Raw genomic sequence first — 21,528 nt, forward strand, 5'->3', positions numbered from 1 at the left:
GAGTCATTCTGAAGATCAGAGTCTGGACCATATTATTCTCCATTTTAAAGAGATTTAATCCATCCATTCTTTTGTCTTGACTATGTCTTTTATTTTTATAGTCCGGGTTTGCTTTCTTTCAATATAGCAGTCTAGAAAAACTCAATGTTGACAAAGGCTGAAATTTAAAAAAAAAAATTGTACCTGTGCCTGATGGGTGGCAAATACAAGTTCCTGAAAATGGTTTGTTAACATGCTTTATTCATGGATTTTGGACTTGCTTAGTTATATGAAATATGGACATTATTCTAACATATGAATATAGAATAGTCTCTCTGTCCTCTGTGTTTGTGTGTACAAATATATATAACACATAAACACACATGCATTCCTAGATTCACAGGATTCACAGATTGTGTGTGTGAGTGTGTGTGATATTTCTCTCTCCCCCTCTGCTTTTTTTGAAATTCTGGGGTCTGTGGTATACAGGAGGTCAGACTACATGACCATAATGATCCTTTCTTGTTTTAAAAATCTGTGGATCCTATCAGTCTATGAATGCAAATGTGTGTGTGTACATGCCTACCCATTAACACACAGGCGTTAATATATATGTAAGTACACAATCTTTGATATATATACCTATGTGCAAAAGCATACACTGGCTAGCTCTAGATGATAAAGGCAATTAACCCCCCCACTGATCTTGGTGTAATTGTTGGATAAAACCATTCGGGTGGGGAAGGTGATTGCAATCACCTCGGTGGGGATGTTAGGCGTTGCTAGCTCTGAAATCGCATCGTTTTACATGGAAACTAGTTGCTGCCCTTCGTTCTTACTGGTTGTGCGGCTTTCCTACGCGCCTGCTGGTGCAATCGACATGGGCAGAGGGCTCCTTTTGATCGCCCCTGGGGTCAGTAGCGCTTCTAAATGGTGGGATTCCGGGATGTCCAACAGAACCAAGGGATTAGTGACTCGTGGCTTGGGACAGAGCCTGGCGTTTAGGAATACACCCTGCGGGGGGCACGCACTGGGAGGGTGTGTCTGCCTCAGCGGAAACACCAGGGGAAAGCTCCAGTCCTCTCCCAGGAAGGGCGGGGAGGGTCTAGCTCTGTGTGGGGACGCGGGTGGCTGTTTTAGGAGTCAGGGAGTAAGCCCGCTACTTCCTGAAGATCAGCGAGCCAGGAGCACAGGAAGCTGAAATCTTTACATCGGTGCTCAAATAAAACAGATGGACCAACTCTCCCCACCCCCACCCCACACACATGATTGCACTGTTCCTTGAGCTTACATAGAATCTTACATACAGAGGTTGTACATGTGTATATAGACACAACCAGTATATGCATGTCTGCAAAGTATGTTACAGCGGACCTATGCGTCTATATACTATATATTGCTAATGTGCGTGTCTAAATAATCATAGCTGCACTCAAAGTATGTACGTTGGCCTACATACACAAAATGTGGGTACACATAATGTGGGTGTGTAGGTCTACAAACCCATGCAAATATAAACATTTATCTTTATTTACAAAGTAATTGTGTGCATATCTGCGCACGCCTACCCAGAGTACATACTTTTATTTACATACGCAAAATGTGTGTATAAATAATCTCTCTGTGTTCACGCACACAAAGTACATTTACCTTTATTCACTGTGTGTGTGTGTGTGTCTATATCTGCACACACAAAGTACATACATGTATCTACACGAACAAAACACGTATATAAATAATCTGTGTACATATCCACACACAACGTATACACATTTACTTTTATTCACAAAGCTGATGTGTAAGGGTGTTAGATAAATGTGTGTCTATATCTGCACACACACGGAGTATATATATTATCTACACGAGCAAAACACATATATAAATAATCTGCCTGTGTATATATCCACACGGCGAAAGTACGGGCATTCACCTTATTTCATAAAGTAGATGCATGGTTATAAATAATTGGGGTGTATACCACACCGTATACACATATGCCTACATAAACAACGTGTATGTGTGTATTTGCACACACATCTTCAGACACACACGAAGCATGTACCTCTAGACACGCAGTACATAGAATGTTCATACGGATAGTTTGGGGGCTGTACATCATCAGTAAAGGGGCCATAGTTAAATATTACCCTGGCCTGTGTGGAGTCAGTCAGTCTCTCTCCTCCCGCAGGCACCTACCTTATTTGAACATACGCGAAGCTGGTGGTGGCCAATCTAGTTTTATTCTTGCTCCATCCATGTGACAACTTTCTCAATGCTTTCCCTGCATCGTAGACGAATTTATTGTTGGGATCGGGGTTAGGGTTATTTCCTTCCCAGTTTTTTGTGTCTCGGGTTTTTTTTTTTTTTAAAATTACTTCGTGAAATAAAGCAAAATATGTTATTGGCGATCAAATCAACTCTTCAAATGTCCCTGTGCTTGTAAAGGTAAACACAGACAAAAGGTACCTATGAAACAAAGCAGGCTGTCGCTTTGTAATTCAGAAACCTGAGTAACTAATTCAAGAATCCCCTGAAACTGCCACCTATAACGACGACCCCAAATTCTTTAACGAGAAAGAAAATGGTACAAAAACAAACAAAACCACGAGGGAAAAAAATCCCTCCGGAGAAATTAGAATGATTACAACCACAATTTTAAAAATAACTGCATCTGAAAAATAAAATTCCAGTTTAAGACAAAGCAGAATAGGGGAAATAATTATACTACAGCTTTTTAATTTAAGCTGAAATATGGATTTGATTTTCCATTAATTTACCCATATCCCCCCATAAATAATGGGCAAAGAGTCCATTTTAAATCTGGTTTATTGACTCTGCACATACAGAAGCGCTTAGAAAAGGTTATGGTTCCGTTTCTTTTTAAGGTTGCTTTTGAAAGTATTTAACAATCAATTAACAAACAATCTTTCTCCGCCTTGGGGACAGTTGTGCTGATTTCATTTTGATTTTTGGTGCTTTTTTAATACAGAGTCAAAAAATAAAAAACTCACAGATGCACCTGCTCCCTGCTCAGGGGACAGTGCGCTGCATATACATTTCAGATTTTTCTCAATTCCACGACAAAAGTTACCTATCATTTCCCGTTCCCCTTTAAACATCACAGACTCACATCAAGGGTACATACATTTCTCTATAAGCACGCTACTCTACTCAATAAACATCTAGGAAATCTCAATGAGTCACATGCCTCCCAGAAGGTCTGGAGAAAAGGGACAACAAAGATCAGAGGTGGTGTTATTTCCACACTCCCTTCCCTACCTCTAAAGAAATGAGAAGCACCCACAAGTTAAGAGAGGACCAAGTCACACACACATCTCAAATTCTACAGCACGGCTCCATTAATACTGTGTAGGTACAATTGACCCGCTAGATCACCTTGTGTATCTTTGATCGGATGGTCAGGACTGGTGTGGGTTTCAGTTACCCACTCACCCATCCTCCCCATACACGGATTTATGCATCCCAGCGTGGGAAGGGCACAGCTGTTTGCATTGACGTGGGACGGGGATGGGAGCTGTCCAGCACAGAAACTTGCTGAAATTGACAACACTCACGCTTGAAATTGACAACTGGCCTTGATGAAATTAACTCAGGATATTTTCGGATTTTCTTATGTGAAGGAGGGGGAAATAGTTAATCCATTGTATTTTAATTGTAACAAACCAACATAGTTTTTAAAAAAGACCACAGCCTCCGTTTAGGATTATTATGTTGGGAGCAGATGGTTTTGTTTTGTTTTAAAGCTTTGTATTTCAAATAGTGTGTTAAAAACTTTTTTTAAAGGCCAATTCATTCCACCTATTTTGTTTAAAAAATCAACCCCACCCTGAAGTACTTAGTGAGACCAGAAAAACGGGTTGGGATCTTAATTCTGTTGGGTTTCCCCCACGCTGGGCTGTTGGCAGAAGTGTCTTTGGAAGGATGTAGCTGATCAGCCAGTGAATGGCTCAGATCCCACCTCGAGTTTGTATCTTACTGTATTATATGATATACAGGTTGGGGCGGTGGCTGGGGGGGGTGGCCAGGGGTCGGATCAGCGAGCTGGCTGCCTGTAGTTCCCATTGATCTCTTGGGAGATGTTCACAGCCTCGGCCCCCAGGGGCAGCCTGTCGCTGTATTCGGACCCCACCTCAAACTCCTCCGGGTTGGCTTTGGATTGGGACTCAGCGATGGACTCGGCCACCAGGCTCTCGTCTCGCTCCAGCTCCCTCTCCTCCTCCGCCTCCCGCTCCTCCTCACCATCCCCCGCCTCACTTGGGTTGTAGTTCTTTTCCGACTCTAGGTAAGAGGCCCGCGGGTCGAAGTCGGCCGCTATGTGCTTCTCCATCTGGTCCGGGTTCTGGGCCTTCATGATGAGTTTGTAGGTTTTGCCCTGATACTTGGCGAGCAGATGGCAGCAGGTGGCCCCCAGCAGGGGGACGGTGGCCAGGGCCAGCAGGAAGATGCTGACCACCACGATGATGATGAGGGAGGGGATCTCCTTCTTGGTGGTGAAGACTACTTGTACCTGGCAGTCCTCCCCCAGGTAGGTCAGGCAGACCGAGTAGTTGGTGCCGGGGGTCAAGCCCTGGAACCAGTAGGAGTTCACTCCTTCCTCGATCCTGGACCACTGCACCATGGAGTGGCCCTGGCCGCTCTCCGCGCACAGGTAGAGCGCCCGCAGGTGGGCTTTTTCCGGCTGGCCGTAGAAGGGGGTGAGCTGCACCTTGGCCTCCTTCTCCGACACGTCCAGCGCGATGACGCCCAGGTCGAAGGTGTGCTGCTTCAGCTGGCCGCTCTGGTTGAAGGCATGGTTGGAGACGTACTGGGTGTCCGCGCTGGAACCGCAATTCTTCTCGAAGAGGGGTCGCTTGGTGGGGACCTGCTCCAGGCCCGGCGAGTGGGAGCTGTGCCGGGTGGGGCTGAGGGGTTTGGGCCTCTCCTCGGGGCTGAGGACGCTGTTCTTGGAGCCCTTAGGGCTCGGCTTCCTCTCGCCCGGCTGCGCTTTACCGGCCAGGGGATCCTCCATGGGGCGGGCGGGGTATTTCTGGGCCCCGGCCACAGCCACGTTGACCGAGGTCTGGTTGCTGCCCAGCTCGTTGGTGCCCAGACAGGTGTAGGTCCCTTCCTCGCGCTTGCTCAGGTGGGGGATGACCAGGGTGCCGTTCCCGTAGACCAGGAAGCGTTCTGTGCCCTGCTTGGAGCTGCCAGCGGGTAGCTCGTTCCCAATCCTCTCCACGCCGGGCCCCTTTATCTCCAGGTCTTGGCTGGCGGTCTGCACCTTCCAGCTGATCTCCGGCTGGGGGCTGCCCCTGACGCTGCAGTGCAGCAGGAGCGTGAAGCCGTCATAGAGCTCGGTGTTGTCCAGGTTGGGGTGGTAGGTCAGCTGCACAGAGGGAGGCTCGCACTGCAGGTCTGGGATCCTCCCCAGGGGGACGCCTCGGAGGCTGTCCGGGGCTGCACAGCTGATGGAGTCCCTCTCGGGGATGGAGATCAGGGTGTTCTCAGCCCAGCTCTTCAGCCACAGAAGCCTGCAGGTGCAGTTGAAGGGATTGTTGTAGATCTGCAGGTGAGACAGGGAAGTCAGAGAATCGAAAGTGCCCTCGGCGATGGTGGTGAACTTGTTGTTGTTGATGCGCAGGGACCTCAGGTCTTTCAGGGTGTGAAAGGCCTCACAGGGCAGCTTCACCATGTGGTTGTTGTTCATCTTGAGTAGCTGCAGGGCGCTGAGGTTGTACAGATCCCCCCAGGGGAAGTCTATGATCTGGTTGTAGCTGATGTCCAGGTTCTTCAGCTGCACCAGGATGGCGAAGGTGCCCTGCTCGATGGCGCTGATCTCGTTGTGCGCCAGCCACAGCGAGGTGACCTGGGTGACCTCCATGAAGGAGCTCTTCTGCAGGGAGGTGATCTTGTTGGCGGACAGGCTGAGGGTGGTCACGTTGGAGGGCAGCCCCACGGGGACCGCCTGCAGATCTTTGTAAGCGCAGTCTGCGAACTGATGGGCGTATTTGTCCACACAGGAGCAGGGCTCCGGGCAGCCCTGGCTCACCCCCAGGAAAGCTGCGATCCACAGCCAGAGCAACGGGTCCATCTTCCTCCTGCAGCCAGAGACAGAGACAGGCACGATTACCCCACCCGCGCCTAGCCTCGGAGACACCGCTGCGCTCACTGGCTTGGGAGCAGCCTGGTCCCTCCGCTTTCCCCTTAGCCCAGGTAGAACAGGAAGCAGCGCTCTGCTCCCGACGGAAAACCCAAGGTAGCAAGAACTCCCCGCTCAGGGGACAGTGCGCTGCACACGCGGACCCCCGGACATGTGTGATGCGCAAAATAACATCAGCCTAAGTAGTAACACACCCAAACCAGAGCTAAGAGCCAACGAATCATTGTTTCAATTCGTTTTCTTTCTGCCTGTCTATTTCTCTGTCTGTCTGCCTTTCTTTCATAGAATCGCATGCCGTTTGGAAGTTGCAAGGACTCTATATAATACATCTTCGAACCACGTTTCCGGCACACCCGAAACTCAGACAGCACCGTGCAGTTTTTAAATTGCGTTAAAATATACACGGTCTAACCTTTCCTTTTAAAAGCCCGGCACCCCTTCTTAGACTTTCCTGTTGAATTGGTCCTGAAGCTGCGTGGCACTGAACACCATGAGAAAGCTCTCAGGAGAAGAAATACATTCTCCAAAAAGCGCTGTCTTAGACTGATAACAACAATTGATAAAGCAATAATTATAAACTTTGACAATAAAAAGCATGCAGCTAGATCTGTCGTTTGCTGCCCACAAAGACATGAATAAGGGAAGATCCTTATCTATAAATGTGTAAAACCACGCTCAGATTTACCCTAATTACCTGTAGTTTCCCTGGTATTAATTTGAAGACAAACCGTGCCATTTGGGAGAGGCTGCGGATCAGAAAGCTAGGGAAACATTAGCATTTCTGCCATGTACCCCTGCTGCTTCCCTGCTTCAGATGCGAAGACAAACACCCCAGAGAGAAACAGATCTAACATTTGGGGCTAAACCCGGGCCCTACTGGAACCAATGGCACAACTCCCATTGATTGCAAGGGAACAAGGATCCTATCTACCATAGCACCAGAAGAGATCATTTTCTTTTTCCGCCAGCACAAGCTGTTTGTACCTGCGGTCCCTTCTTTGAAATACAAGCTTCTAGTCCATCCTGCCCTGCCTTTACAACCATGCCACGCGTGGCACACAAAAGCTACCACAATCTGCATAACTGCAGGCAGCTCCCAAAGCCAAAAAGGAAAGGGATCTCCTCCAGCTAACGTCCTACGCGCAGGTGAAGTTTGCCCAGCCTTACCTGCTCAGCTTGGGATCTAGAGTGCAGATCTATGGGGGCAGCTTCCAGGAAAGCACCCAGCTGCAGAAGCCAGACTGAACTCCAGGCATTTAGTTGGGAAGTACAGGGAGTCCCAGAGATGGGTGGGCAGCTGTGGATCTGTTGCTTCTGGTGGTGGCTGGCTTTAATTTTGCAATCGCAGAGGCAACACACATTTTTGGAGCTTTGAGCTGCCCAGGCTGCGAGTCCCACTATCCTGATGACTGATCCCCCTTTGGCCCCCTCCCTTTTTTAAATTGCTGCTGGGTTGGAGAGTCAGTGCGCGCTCCCGATGCGCCAGGGAGCGCGCCTAGCCTCTCCCACCTCCTGCATATTCTGAGTGTGTTAAAGCTGCAGGGACTCCCACCAAACCCAATGCAATATTTATCATGTCAATATGTTTCCCCGTCCATGTGCCATCTTTCAACTCTCCGCCCTCTCCCCCACATTCCATGTTTAGTGAATCTATTTGTTGTGCACTAATTGAATGCAAATAGCTTCTAAGCACTTCAATGTGGGGAGAAACAAAGGAGGGGGCTGGACTAGATTATCTGGGACGAGTTTGCTGTTTTGAATGGTTTAAACTCTTTTAAAAGAAAAATAAACATGCAGATGATTTGTTGCAGCCTCAGTGAGAACCGATCGTGATCAACCTCACCTCCACGCATGTGTTTGCATAAAGTCTTTTAGCTCCATCTCTCTCGACCTGCTTCTGCTAGTCCTTTCCGCCCAGAGCTCGTTAGGTTTTGAACTATATTAAACAAAATAAATAATTGATTTTATTTGCAGAATTGATCCCGCTCCTCCAAGTAATTCTGGAGGCATCTGCAGCATCTGAAAGCAAGAAGGAAATGATGCTACCGCTGCTGAGCATGTTTTTTTTTAATTCAATGAGGCAAGAGGGGAAACATTAAAACTATTGTTAAGTTTTAACCATTCAACATGTACACAAATGGATGTTTGAAAAATTAACCCAAAAATCAGTTAAAATGAGTTGAATCGCCATTGTATATATGTAATCAGAGAGTTATAAACTCTCAGATCTATTGTGTTAAGAGAGAAATGACCTGATGAAGGAAAACCCACATGCAGGAAGAAATATACATTCTGGTGTACAGTACGTCCATATAATGTTACTATATAGTAATAGGTGTAGATTCCTTTCACGTGTGGGTATATATTCTTAACTAGATGTGTGTACAAATACATCCATCCATCAAACATGGATGTGCACACGTAAACCCACTATAATATTTTATACATTCACTTATGAACATATACAGGTACATTCATTACGTTTGTACATCTATATACATAAACATTACACACACACACACACACACACATACTGCTACATTTTGCACATACACACACACACACTTACTCACGTGCAGGGAATATACACACATTGTATACAGAATATGTGCGACGTGTGTCTACATATTCAACCCCACACACGTTTGGGTGTGGCGGGACCCTCTGTGAATGAATAAGGGTTTATCCAGTTTTGCCGGGTGTCTCTAATAAAACCAATACCCTCTGTCATGCTCATACATATTTTAATGGCCAACATTTAAATGAATGCCAAAAAAGCGGGGGGGGGGGGGCGAAAGGGGATCTGAAAAGAACCTCTGAAAAGGGTCCTCTGCTTTGGAAGAAGCTTTTACAATTAAATACGAACACCCAGAGAGCACAGTGCTTTGTTAAACAAACAGCGTCCCCTGAAATTGTTCTAAAACTCATCTTTCTTTCTTTGACTCATCTACACAGACATTTGCACTATTTTAGTTAAGCGGATTTACTTACACCAGTTTAATTCATCTGGCACAAATGCCTGTGTAGACCCTCTTAAATTGGTTATCTTGGTTTAGTTTAAACCTCTTTCTAATTGCAGTAAACTAAACCGAAAGGAGCCTAGTTTAAACTGAAATAAGACCCACCATTCCACTTGGTCTTTTGCACTGGTTTAATAAAATCGATTAAAATCAGATCTTTTTTAGGTAAACTGGTGTCACCCTGTGTAGGCAAATCCAAATTTGCCTACCTGCTCTGATCCCACTCGGAGGGTCTGCTGTGCTCAAATGCTCAGCACAGTGTCCCAACTCCTCAGGTTTATTTGCATGCAGCTCCTGGAGAAACAAATCAGCCTGTACAAAGGTGAACGGTATCTGGCGTGATCATGCAAATTGAACCGTATAAAGCCACTGCCGGGGACATCTGTCATTGGCTGGAGTTTGGGGAGAGCAGAGCAGAGAGAGCTGCAGTGGCCAGGGTGGCACTGGTGTCAGCTCGGCAACAGTAAAATCATTTTTGGCAACATAAAGCAAGAATTGGTGCTAGCGCACTGCTCCCTTTCCGTGCCGATCTCAAAAGTCTGGTGAATCAAAATCCGTTATTGTCTCCTGAGCAAGCCTGTAACTTTTGGAAAGAAGGTGAGCTCTTGCCCTGAGGGTTGTGCATGATCCTGTAGTTAAGTGAAGGTGCTGCATTAAGACTCAGAAGAGCTGGGCTCAATTCTTGGCTCTGCCACTGATTCCCTGTGTGACCTTGGGCAAATCATTTAATTTATGTCGGCCTCCGTTTTCTCATCTGTACAATGAAGGTAATAATTCTGTCTTGCCTATTTAGACTATTTAGTCCACTCTGGAGGACTTTAGGGCGAGATGGAGATGATGGATTCAACAGTTTGCCCTGCCTATAATCGGATCTGCCTTTTGGGATCTCATCTAGGGTGAGGCGGTAGAGAAGATGGAATAGACTGGAAAAGCAGGTGAAGAAAGTTACTTTGCAGCTAAAAGACGAGTCTAATTATTTAATTTCCTCTGGGCTCCAAAGTCCCATCCTCCCCTAATAACTCAGGGAAATCTACACCTGCTTATGATGGAGTCTAGAGCTAACGTGGCTCCAGCCCGGACATTGCTTCCTTAACAGTGCAGTACTTTCTTGTAGGAGAACTACAGGTCGATTGGGATTAGAAAGGCAAAACTAGAGCTGATTTGCAGCTAGTTAGACAAGGATTGTTTTCAATTCCTCTGGTGCTGAGGACATCACTTTTTCTTTAACACTAAACAGCGAAATGCCTCCGTCTCTCAGCTGTTCCGCGGTGCCAGACAGACAGTTCCTAGCCCCCCGAGCTCTGTCAGCATTAAGGGATCTGCTATTTATTTTTGAAAACAGCTTAATAAAGGAAGCTCTCCGGGCTGTGTTACAAGCTTTTACAAACTGTCTCTCCTATTGCTGCTGTTTAAAGCAGACTGCACCGAAGGAACCAGCAGACAGCTCCCGCCCGCCACAACACAAGCAATTGAGGGGTGAACTCAGGGCTTCTTTCTCACCCTGACGGGCTGGTGGTTGAGCTGTCTCTCCGAGAGAGACTCCTCATTATCCCCAGCAGTTTGAAGACCTGATTGCCTTTGTTTTGTCTTAGACTGGTACCCAAGTGGGACGGAGGGGAGGAGATTCCGCGTTACGATGACTGGTTCTCTGCGATCACAGCCTTGTAACTGTTGTTACTCATAACGGAGGCTGGGGACGGTTTTCGGCTAACGAGTGACCTGCTTGAGAAGTAGTGCACCCATCAATGGTTTGTGCCCAGTCGGCAGGGCCCCATTTCACACGGAGAAGCAGTGGCGTTCATTATGCTAGAGACAGGACATTAAGGAAGCATAACCCATGGCTCTAACCCATTCCGGCAATTCCACAAATGTCTGCAGTAAAACACCGCTGCACCTCCTGGAACAGACATGGCCCTGTCCTTCCAACTGCTGGTCTCGGGTCCGGAAGGGGCAAAGGGCCGGATCAAAAGCCCACTGGTAGGTTTTTCACTCAGGTCAGAAGCTTGGACTCAGTCCACCGTAGGTTGGGGGAGGAGGACAAAAGGCGGTGGGGAGGAAGAACGGCCTAGCAGATAAGACTCTGTCCTGTCACTGAGGAGACCTAGCTTCCATTTCCTGGCCCCCTCTCTCCTTCTTGTATCTCCCCCTAGATGTCCCCTACCTGTCATGGTCTTATCTATTTTGACTGCAAGCTCTTTGGGGGCAGGGAACATCTATTACTGGGTGTTTGTACAGCACCAAGCACAATGGGTTCCCACTCTTGGCTGGCCCTTAGGTACCACCAGAATACCCATATTATATACAAATAGGTACCTAGATGGATGAGGCGTGGGGGGAGGTGGGATAGAAGATGACCAACACATGGATGTGTGGGTCAGTAGGGCAGTTGGGATTTAATACAGCCCCACTGTTAGACCCTCAATAGAGGCCTCCCTATGGGATGGGGAGTAAGCAGATACCAGACAGTGTTGGTATATAATACTCTAAATTATCTTTATTGATTACAAAACAAACCTTACTCACGCCACATTCACACCCCAAACATACTATACTAGAGCCCAAAGTCTTCTCTGCTAGAGAAGGAGATTATTGCATTTGGAACATGCCCTTGGATGGAAGGTGCGAGGGAACTGGATGTAACACTTGATACCTTAGAAAACATGTTTGAGAAATATGTACAGCTGTACAAGCCTAAGGCCAGTAAAAAGCAAATGGCAGTAGTATGGCTGTTGTGGCAAGCTGTAAAAAAGGAAATTGCATGTAAGGGGGAAGTCTGTGCAGAATTAAGTCTGTGCAGAATTACAAACATTACAAGATAATTTGAAAACTTGCCAGGAAAATTTGTAAAGGGAATTGAGGCAGGCACAGATAATGCAAACTCAGAACAAATGGGGAAACAAAATAGGGAATTGGAAAAAGAATGATGGATTGGGAAAAGATTAAAGCAAACAAAGATAAATTAGACCATCAAGTGATAGTCAAATCTCCAAATAACTGTTTCATTCCTAAGGAAGAGGAGATCACAAGTGTTTCTCACAGCTGGTGCCAGAAAACTATAGCAGCATTGAAAAAGCAAGTGAAAATACAGTATCTGCAAGTTGCGGCTGAGTGTCAAAAAGAGAGAGATTTGGATTTGGATTCTGATGATATTTGGTATGGAGAGGACCTGTGAGGGAGTCAAGAGAAAGGGGTAGAAATATGTTGCTGGGTTTTATGTTTTTTGAATATTTGGAGAATATATTTTTGTGGATATGGTTGGGTTTTTATTGTTTATTAATCAGATACCAGTAAACAAGATTGCACAAAGAATCATGGCAGACGAGCCCCCCTATAGGAGGGAAGAAGTAATCGAAGCCCCAACTATTGTGGATCTAACAATTTGGTTGGAAGGAGTGCAAGTAAACATAAGTGCGCAACAACCAGAGTGTATGCCATATGCTTTGCCTCTATTACAAGCGTGGCAACAACAATGGGGAGACAGGACTATACAACAGAGAGGTATAGGTGAATATATTGTAGGTAGTATTGGAGCTGGAGTTTTAAACTCATTTGATATTGAGACCTTACAAGGGAAAATATCAGCTTTGGGTAAGATTTTGAGGGCTATACAGACATGTGACACAAAATTTTGGTGCATTATCGGAACAAGGAATAAGTAGTATGGAACTCCAGTTGAAACAAGCCCAAGCCTTGAAAATGTCTCTAAATGTAAATCTGTCTGGTATGTCTGAAATTGACAATAAAACTTGATTAGCAATACGATGTGTACAGATACAAACCTATGGGATACAATACATACAGCGAATGGTTAATCTGTTACGTAATGGACAATGGCCTTTTTAATGGTTCAAAGATCCTCATATATGGAATCAATGAATTACAAGATTGGGCTCAAGCCACTCTGAGGGCAGAATGGAAAGGCAGAATGCTGTTGTACAACACAGGGAAGCAAAGAAAAGCAGCAATGGCCTGGGTGTTGCCAAAAATTATGAATGGAGAGTTATGGCAAATAGAAATAAGTGAGACACACTTGATTCAAGAAGAAGGGGATTATAAATTAGTAGAATTAACAAAACATTGTGAAGAGGGGGGAAGAAACAAATAGGTGTGCCTACAACTAACTTGGTCCCTAGAGGGATGTCATTTGAACCATTCAAGCGGACAATGTACCAGGTAATAGTTAGCATCTAATGGCACAAGAGTCTTTGATTTAGGCAATGGGTGTATTTGTGTGGTAACCACTGAAAAACATGTATTTTGGGGAAGTATGACAGAAAAAGGCCCAACTGAGTCATGGAAATGAAATGTAACAGAGGTAATTATTAATGGAATTATTTATCGAGGTCCTCTATTTTTAAAAAAGGAAATTGTTTGGGAACCAAAAGATGTGGACTGGTCCTTTGATTTGGGGATACATTGGGAAAAATGGGAAAAACTGATTGATGAAAGTGAAAAAATCAGACAGTATGCAAAAGATGTATCTAAGTCTGCTCAGCTGGGGAAAATAAACATTTTGATCCACAATGGTCAAATATTAGAATTGGGGAAAGAAGAAGAATTGGTAATTTCTCATTGGTATGATGTTTTAAAGGATGGTTTCCCAGTGTCACAGCTCTTCTAAATTTAATGCTACATCCTATTGTGATATTTGCATTAATGATTTTGTTAACCTTTATTATGCTATATTTATACTGCTGAATAAGAAAGCGACAAGAAGTTTTGGAGCAAGTGATATATAAAATTGAATTGACTGCAAAATTATAAACTGATACAATAATTAATGGCATAATCATGTATCAAGAGGGGGTAATGTTGGAATATAAATATATATATATATATATATCCCAACACGACCACATAGCACACAAATGAAGAACTGAATTCTACTCTGATTATCGATGCCTTCTCCTTTTGTGGCCCAATCCCGCAGTCCTTGCTCAGGCAAACCCCAGCCTAGGAGTCCAAGGCAGTTTTGTTTGTGCAAGAGTTGCCCAGGCATATGAGGTTATCAGATCCCCTCTATGGAACTCCTGACTAAGACCCCACCTGTATTGCTTTGGGATGAAATTCACCCCTGTGTGGAAAGCCAGCACTAGACCCAGGCATCTATTGCTAGCAGTATATATATTACTACCGGTATGTATATCTTTTTATCAAGTACATTGGGCCGGGACTTGGAAAAGTGACACCATGCCCTGCTGATTGGATCCTCAGCAATTTTGCATGGGTCTTTCTAGAGGATGAGCTCTGACCCAGATGAAAGTTACAGTAATTCATTGACCCCTTTTCTACCTCCTACTAAGACTTCTTAGTCCATCTTGTGACGGGAGACAATGTGCTGAAATACTGCATCAGTGTTTTTCAAGACATGTTCCGGTGACTGTGTGCATGGGGAGTGGTATCCTGATGCTAGAAACAGGTCATGGAAAAGACCTCTTGGACTATCCAAGTGCAGATATCAGGGTGATTTTTCCTGTTTCTCTAACCCTGATACTCTTTATTTCTTTACTTCAGTTCTATACTGACCTATGGCAAAAGCTCCTCCTGGTGGATGGACTGTGCAATTGCTTCCATATTTTCCTAGCTACATCTTCAGCTGAGTCTGGTATTTTATGGGAGGTGAAAGAAAATCCTTGATGCAATGAAACTATAAGTATGAAAATGTGTTTGTACAAGCTGTCAACCCATACAGAAGGTCAAAGGGTGAATGTTTGCTGGCGGTACGGTGTGGTGAACAGAACATTAGCCTGGGAGTCAGGAGACCTAGCTGCTATTCATGATTCTGCCATGGGCTCACCTTGGGAATCCACATTGCTACCCTGTGCCTCAGTTTCCCCATTTGTAAAATGAGGATCATGAGGCCCTGCTTTGGGCCATTTTATGAGCTCCTGGGATGGAAAGCTCTGGAAAGGTGCCACATGTGATAATTAAAGAGGCTGCTGGAAACATGCCCTGCTTCTGATAGTCACCTGCTGCCCCATCTTGGGGAGTACCCTAGAGTTCTCATCACGTGAAAGCTTTAGAAATGCAGTTAGACGAGTGGTTCTCAACGTGGGGCCCGCGGGCTGCTTGTGGCCCAACCAGCACACAGCTGCAGCCCATGTGACATCCTGAGGGCTATATAGGTAGTACATATATTGTGTGGATGTGGCCCACAATGGTAAATAGGTTGAGAAACACTGATTCTGATGCAAACCAAGGGGAAGATGGACTGTGGGCCAGATAGCCAGCTGGTGTGAATGGTGCAGCTCTAATGAAATAAGCAGGCTAGATCCCCAGCTGATGTAAATCACTGTGTCCCTGCTAGAGTCAATGAGCCAGAGCTGTAGTGGGTATAAATCAGCATAACTGTGAGGAGTGGCAGGATTACAACCTGGGTCTGCTGAGTCTCCAGCTGGGGCCTTTAGGAGTAGAAACACTTGACAGATCATGAGCCACAGGCTGTGCCACCCACTTGGAGGAGAGGAAGGTGATCAGGAACAGTCAACATGGATTCACCAAGGGCAAGTCATGCCTGACCAACCTGACTTCCTTCTATGATGAGATAACTGACTGTGGGTATGGGGAAAGCAGTGGACATGACATACCTTGACTTTAGCAAAGTTTTTGATATGGTCTCCCACAGTACTCTTGCCAGCAAGTTAAAGAAATATGGATTGTATGAACGGATTATAAGGTGGATAGAAAGCTGGCTAGATCATTGGGTTCAATGGGTAGTGATCAACGGCTTGATGTCTAGTTGGCAGCCAGTATCAAGTGGACTGCCCCAGAGGTCGGTTCTGGGGCCGGTTTTGTTCAACATCTTCATTCATGATCTGGATGATGGGATGGATTGCACCCTCAGCAAGTTTGTGGATGACACTAAGCTGGAGGGAGAGGTAGATAGGGTCCAGAGTGACCTAGACAAATTGGAGGATTGGGCCAAAATAAATCTGGTGAGGTTCAACAAGGGTAAGTTCAGAGTCCTCCACTTAGGACGGAAGAATCCTATGCACTGCTACAGGCTGAGGACCGACTGGCTAAGCGGCAGTTCTGCAGAAAAGGACCTGGGGATTACAGTGGATGAGAAGCTAGATATGAGTCAACACTGTGCCCTTGTCAAGTATCAGGGGGTAGCCGTGTTAGTCTGTATCTACAAAAACAACAAAGAGTCTGGTGGCACCTTAAAGACTAACAGATTTATTTGGGCATAAGCTTTCGTGAGTAAAAACCTCACTTCTTCGGATGCATAGAGTGAAAGCTACAGATGCAGGCATTATATACAGACACATGGAGAGCAGGGAGTTACTTCACAAGTGGCGAACCAGTGTTGACAAGGCCAATTCAATCAGGGTGGATGTAGTCCACTCCCAATAATAGATGAGGAGGTGTCAATTCCAGGAGAGGAAAAGCTGCTTCTGTAGTGAGCCAGCCACTCCCAATCCCTATTCAAGCCCAGATTAATGGTGTTGAATTTGCAAATGAATTTTAGTTCTGCTGTTTCTCTTTGAAGTCTGTTTCTGAAGTTTTTTTGTTCAATGACAGTGACTTTTAAATCTGTGATAGAATGACCAGGAAGATTGAAGTGTTCACTTACTGGCTTGTGTATGTTGCCATTCCTGATGTCCGATTTGTGTCCATTTATTCTTTTGCGGAGGGACTGTCCGGTTTGGCCAATGTACATGGCAGAGGGGCATTGCTGGCACATGATGGCATATATGACATTAGTGGATGTGCAGGTGAATGAGCCCCTGATGGTGTGGCTGATGTGGTTGGGTCCTCTGATGCTGTTGCCAGAGTAGATATGGGGACAGAGTAGGCAACGAGGTTTGCTACAGGGATAGGTTCCTGGGTTGGTGTTTCTGTGGTGTGGTGTGTAGTTGCTGGTGAGTATTTGCTTCAGGTTGGGGGGTTGTCTGTAAGCAAGGACTGGCCTGCCTCCCAAGGTCTGTGAGAGTGAGGGATCATTTTCCAGGATAGGTTGTAGGTCGTGGATAATGCGCTGGAGAGGTTTTAGCTGGGGGCTGTATGTGATGGCCAGTGGTGTTCTGTTATTGTCCTTGTTGGGCCTGTCCTGTAGTAGGTGATTTCTGGGTACCCGTCTTGCTCTGTCAATCTGTTTCCTCACTTCCCCAGGTGGGTATTGTAGTTTTACGAATGCTTGATAAAGATCTTGTAGGTGTTTGTCTCTGTCTGAGGGGTTGGAGCAAATTCGGTTGTATCTTAGGGCTTGGCTGTAGACAATGGATCGTATGATGTGTCTTGGATGGAAGCTGGAGGCATGTAGGTACGTATAGCGGTCAGTAGGTTTCCGGTATAGAGTGGTGTTTATGTGACCATCACTTATTTGTACTGTAGTGTCCAGGAAGTGGATCTCTTGTGTGGACTGGTCCAGGCTGAGGTTGATGGTGGAGTGGAAATTGTTGAAGTCCAGGTGGAATTCTTCAAGGGCCTCCTTTCCGTGGGTCCATATGATGAAGATGTCATCAATGTAGCGCAAGTAGAGGAGGGGCACTAGGGGACGAGAGCTGAGGAAGCGTTGTTCTAAGTCAGCCATAAAAATGTTGGCATACTGTGGGGCCATGCGGGTACCCATAGCAGTGCCACTGACTTGAAGGTATAAGTTGTCCCCAAATCTGAAGTGGTTGTGGGTGAGGACAAAGTCACAAAGCTCAGCCACCAGGCTTGCTGTGGCCTCATCAGGGATACTGTTCCTGACAGCTTGTAGTCCATCCTCATGTGGAATATTGGTATAAAGTGCTTCTACATCCATGGTGGCCAGGATGGTGTTTTCAGGAAGAACGTCAATGCACTGTAGTTTCCTCAGGAAGTCGGTGGTGTCTCGAAGATAGCTGGGAGTGCTGGTAGCATAGGGTCTGAGGAGAGTGTCCAAATAGCCAGATAATCCTGCTGTCAGAGTACCAATGCCTGAGATGATGGGGCGTCCAGGGTTTCCGGGTTTATGGATCTTGGGTAGCAGATAGAATACCCCTGGTCGGGGTTCTGGGGGTGTGTCCATGTAGATTTGTTCCTGTACTGTAGCTGGGAGTTTCTTGAGCAGATGGTGTAGTTTCTTTTGGTATTCCTCAGTAGGATCAGAGGATAGTGGCCTGTAGAATGTGGTCTTGGAGAGTTGCCTGGCAGCCTCCTGTTCATAATCTGACCTGTTCATTATGACTACAGCACCTCCTTTGTCAGCTCCTTTGATGATAATGTCAGAGTTGTTTCTGAGGCTGTGGATGGCATTGCGTTCTGTGCCCTTGTTGCCAAGAAGGCTAACAGCATATTGGGCTGCATTAGTAGAAGCGTTGCCAGCAGATTGAGGGAAGTGATTATTTCCCTCTATTCTGCACTGGTGAGGCCACATCTGGAGTATTGCATTCAGTTTTGGGCCCCCTACTACAGAAAGGATGTGGACAAATTGGAGAGAGTCCAGCAGAGGGCAACGAAAATGATTAGGGGGCTGGAACACATGACTTATGAGAAGAGGCTGAGGGAACTGGGCTTATTTAGTCTGCAGAAGAGAAGAGTGAGGGGGGATTTGATAGCAACCTTCAACTACCTAAAGGGGGGTTCCAAAGAGGATGGAGCTAGGTTGTTCTCAGTGGTGGTAGATGACAGAACAAGGAGCAATGGTCTCAAGTTGCAGTGGGGGAGATCTAGGTTGGATATTAGGAAACACTATTTCACTAGAAGGATGGTGAAGCACTGGGTTACCTAGGGAGGTGGTGGAATCTCCATCCTTAGAGGTTTTTAAGGCCCGGCTTGACAAAGCTCTGGCTGGGATTAGTTGGGGTTGGTCCTGCTTTGAGCAGGGGGTTGGACTAGATGACATCCTAAGGTCTCTTCCAACCCTAATCTTCTATGATTCTATGAAGTTGGAAACACCCACAACTAGCCTTTCAGGTACAACAATGAAGAAGCTAGATAGTGCTAATGGCCCATCAACAAAGACAATGGACCACGGAAGAGCTTATGGATGCTTCAGTCAGCCTATGGGCAATGGCTGCCATGACTCATCGAGAGAATGCAAGGGCTTGTGACCAGATCACATGACACTGAACTCCATTTTGGTACCTGTACTTTTCCACAAACTGGAATGGGAACAAAGGGGTTCCTACCTTATAGAAAAACTATATAAGGGGGGAGTGACATCATGACTAGGACTCACTCCCCTCCAAGACAACACCTGGAAACATCGGAGGAACAAAGACTGAATTGGGAAAGAGGGTCCCAGGTGGGTTTGATCGCTAACAAGTGGATCAGGAGTTTAGTGTTCCAAGGGGAATTCCAGTCAACAGCATTGCAGAGATTCCAGTCGTGCTACTTACAGACAAGAGCAAATCACTAACCACACCAGAGTTAGCATGTGAAGAAGTCACTGTCCTGTGGCCTTAGTATCAAGGAGATCACAACCTGGCCAACTTGCTCATTGCACAAGTCTTGCTGGAGTCCAGCCCTGCCCCCTTCCCCTCCCTAATGCCAATGGGGGCAGCCTATCCCGGATGGAGCTATGGGGCCCAACCCTGCCCCTACTGATGCCAATGAGCCCAGTTCTACTCCAGAACCAGCAGAATCTTTGCTATTCATTAATAGTCACTGAAGTCTGGACAAAAACATTTCAGATCATGGATCGTTCACCGTTTCATGTTGACTGATCACTGGTGATCATTCCTGCTGTATGATTTGTCACCTAAGCCACATGCTCTCATTTGCACTCCCTGAGTAGATAACTGAAACTAGTAAAATACCAAGTAAGGAACTGCCCTCTTTCCAGTACTGTTTTTCAAACAACAATTCATTAGAGTGGAAGTTCAGGGCCATCACAACCATTTTCACAGACACCCAGCTGTTTTTCACATGCTCACAGTCAGCGAACCCAGCTTGGCTGTCAGGAGGGAAGGGGGAGCAGGAGTAGAGTGAGTTCCCTGGAGGGGAGGCAATGGGAACCTGCTGGGGAACGGGAGCCTCTGGGGTGAGAACACTGGGAGGTGGTGCTCACCTAAGAGCGGACAGAAGAATCCTGCAGCAGGCCCTGAAGCAGGAAGGACTGAACGGGGCTGGGAGCTGGAGGCCAGGCTGGGCTGAGGAATTGTTTTGGTGTTTTGCCTACATATGGAAAAGAAAGCTGGGCCTGGAAAGAGACTCTGGGTGGTGCAACTGCACAGAAAACAGATCAGGTTGTGAACATTACCTCAGCATCTGGTTCGTGTGGGTTGGATTGGCACAGGACAAGTTACTGAGCTTCCTGGAACCACCAAGAAACTCCCTGGCAGATCCCACCTTGAGATCCCTCACCACCTTGGTCGCATGGCTCTCTCGCTTTAGATACCTCTGGTGGATCTCAAACCTCTTGATGCAAAGGCACTCCTCGTAGTCAGAGCACCAGAACGCTGCCCCTTACCCACAATTGTCACAGACCAGGTCATTGCCTTTGACGATCTTCTGGTAGGTGCTCAGCTTGGCCTGCAGCTGGGCGAAGAGCAGGTTGTGCTGGTCTGGGATCCCGCTGGCTTGTGGGATGGGAGTGCGGCAGATGGGGCACTGGACAATGACTTGTTCACTTCTAGACAGTTGACGCACAAGGTGTGAAGGCCGGACAGGAGCTTGGGATTTCTGGGTTCTTTCTGGCATCCCTGGCAGAGCAGGAAATGGAATTATTCCTCCATCACCTTTGGGAAGGAGAGAGAGAGAGCATGGAACTCCCCCCCACATGCATTTTCCAGCCAACTCTACTAATGAGTTCAGCTCTATGTGTAGGGTCGGTGACGCCTGGGAGGGGCAAGAAGGCTCACATGCCCCTCCCCAGATGCCGGAGGGGGAGGGGAACATTCAGCAGGGAACAGCAGCGGCGAAAGGAGCAGAACATGGGGCTGCCAGCAGTTCCTCCAGCATGGCTGCACCGTCCCAGCCCTGCCCCCAGCCTTTCCACGCAGCTACGTTTCCTAGCTGGGGTCTGTACAGCCCTACTGGAGGACAGGGCTGGGGGTGGGGCTGCGGGCGGTACTGGTACAGCTGCACCAGAGGAGCTGCTGGTGTGGGGAGCCAGTACTGTACTGTACTGTACCAGTACAGCCCCCAGCCCCATCCTCCGGCAGGGTGTACAGACCCCAGCCAGGTGACACAAATCGGTATCCTGAAATCACTATGTGGTACAACGGGAGAACAGACCCCTCGCTCCCAGGTAACATGGGATGGGGAGGGCATGGGGAAAGTGCGGGGGCCCTGGGCAGGGGGCAGGGTGGAGTCACGAGGGACGGTCATGTGGGGAGGTCACGTGCCCCCCCTTTAGCTGGTGCCCCCCTTTTAGTCCCTCCCATGAGTCGCCTATCCCACCAAAGTGCCCCCCAAAACAGGGAGAATAAATGGCAGTGACTTGCAGTGAGATCT

The 21,528-nt window shown here is 46.8% G+C and overlaps 1 protein-coding gene across 5 annotated transcripts; it reads right to left on the reverse strand.

Moving 5' to 3' along the window:
* Nucleotides 1–1,634: 1,634 nt before the first annotated feature.
* ISLR2 (immunoglobulin superfamily containing leucine rich repeat 2) lies at nt 1,635–20,804 on the reverse strand. Of its 5 annotated transcripts, none has more exons than XM_034784608.1 (3): nt 20,333–20,804; nt 7,983–8,075; nt 1,635–6,077 (listed from the first exon to the last, which is right to left on the reverse strand). In XM_034784608.1, exons 1-3 carry the CDS (start codon nt 20,338–20,340, stop codon nt 4,034–4,036), a joined length of 2,145 nt encoding a protein of 714 aa, XP_034640499.1. In that variant the 5' UTR covers nt 20,341–20,804; the 3' UTR covers nt 1,635–4,033. The 5 variants fall into 5 exon arrangements, with proteins under 5 accessions (XP_034640499.1, XP_034640500.1, XP_034640501.1 ...); XM_034784609.1 differs by lacking the exon at nt 20,333–20,804 and adding an exon at nt 8,709–11,574; XM_034784610.1 differs by lacking the exons at nt 7,983–8,075; nt 20,333–20,804 and adding an exon at nt 7,307–7,939.
* Between the last annotated feature and the right edge of the window lie 724 nt (nt 20,805–21,528).

Source organism: Trachemys scripta, chromosome 10 (assembly GCF_013100865.1).
Source record: "Trachemys scripta elegans isolate TJP31775 chromosome 10, CAS_Tse_1.0, whole genome shotgun sequence".
In the NCBI taxonomy this organism is placed as follows: domain Eukaryota; kingdom Metazoa; phylum Chordata; order Testudines; family Emydidae; genus Trachemys; species Trachemys scripta.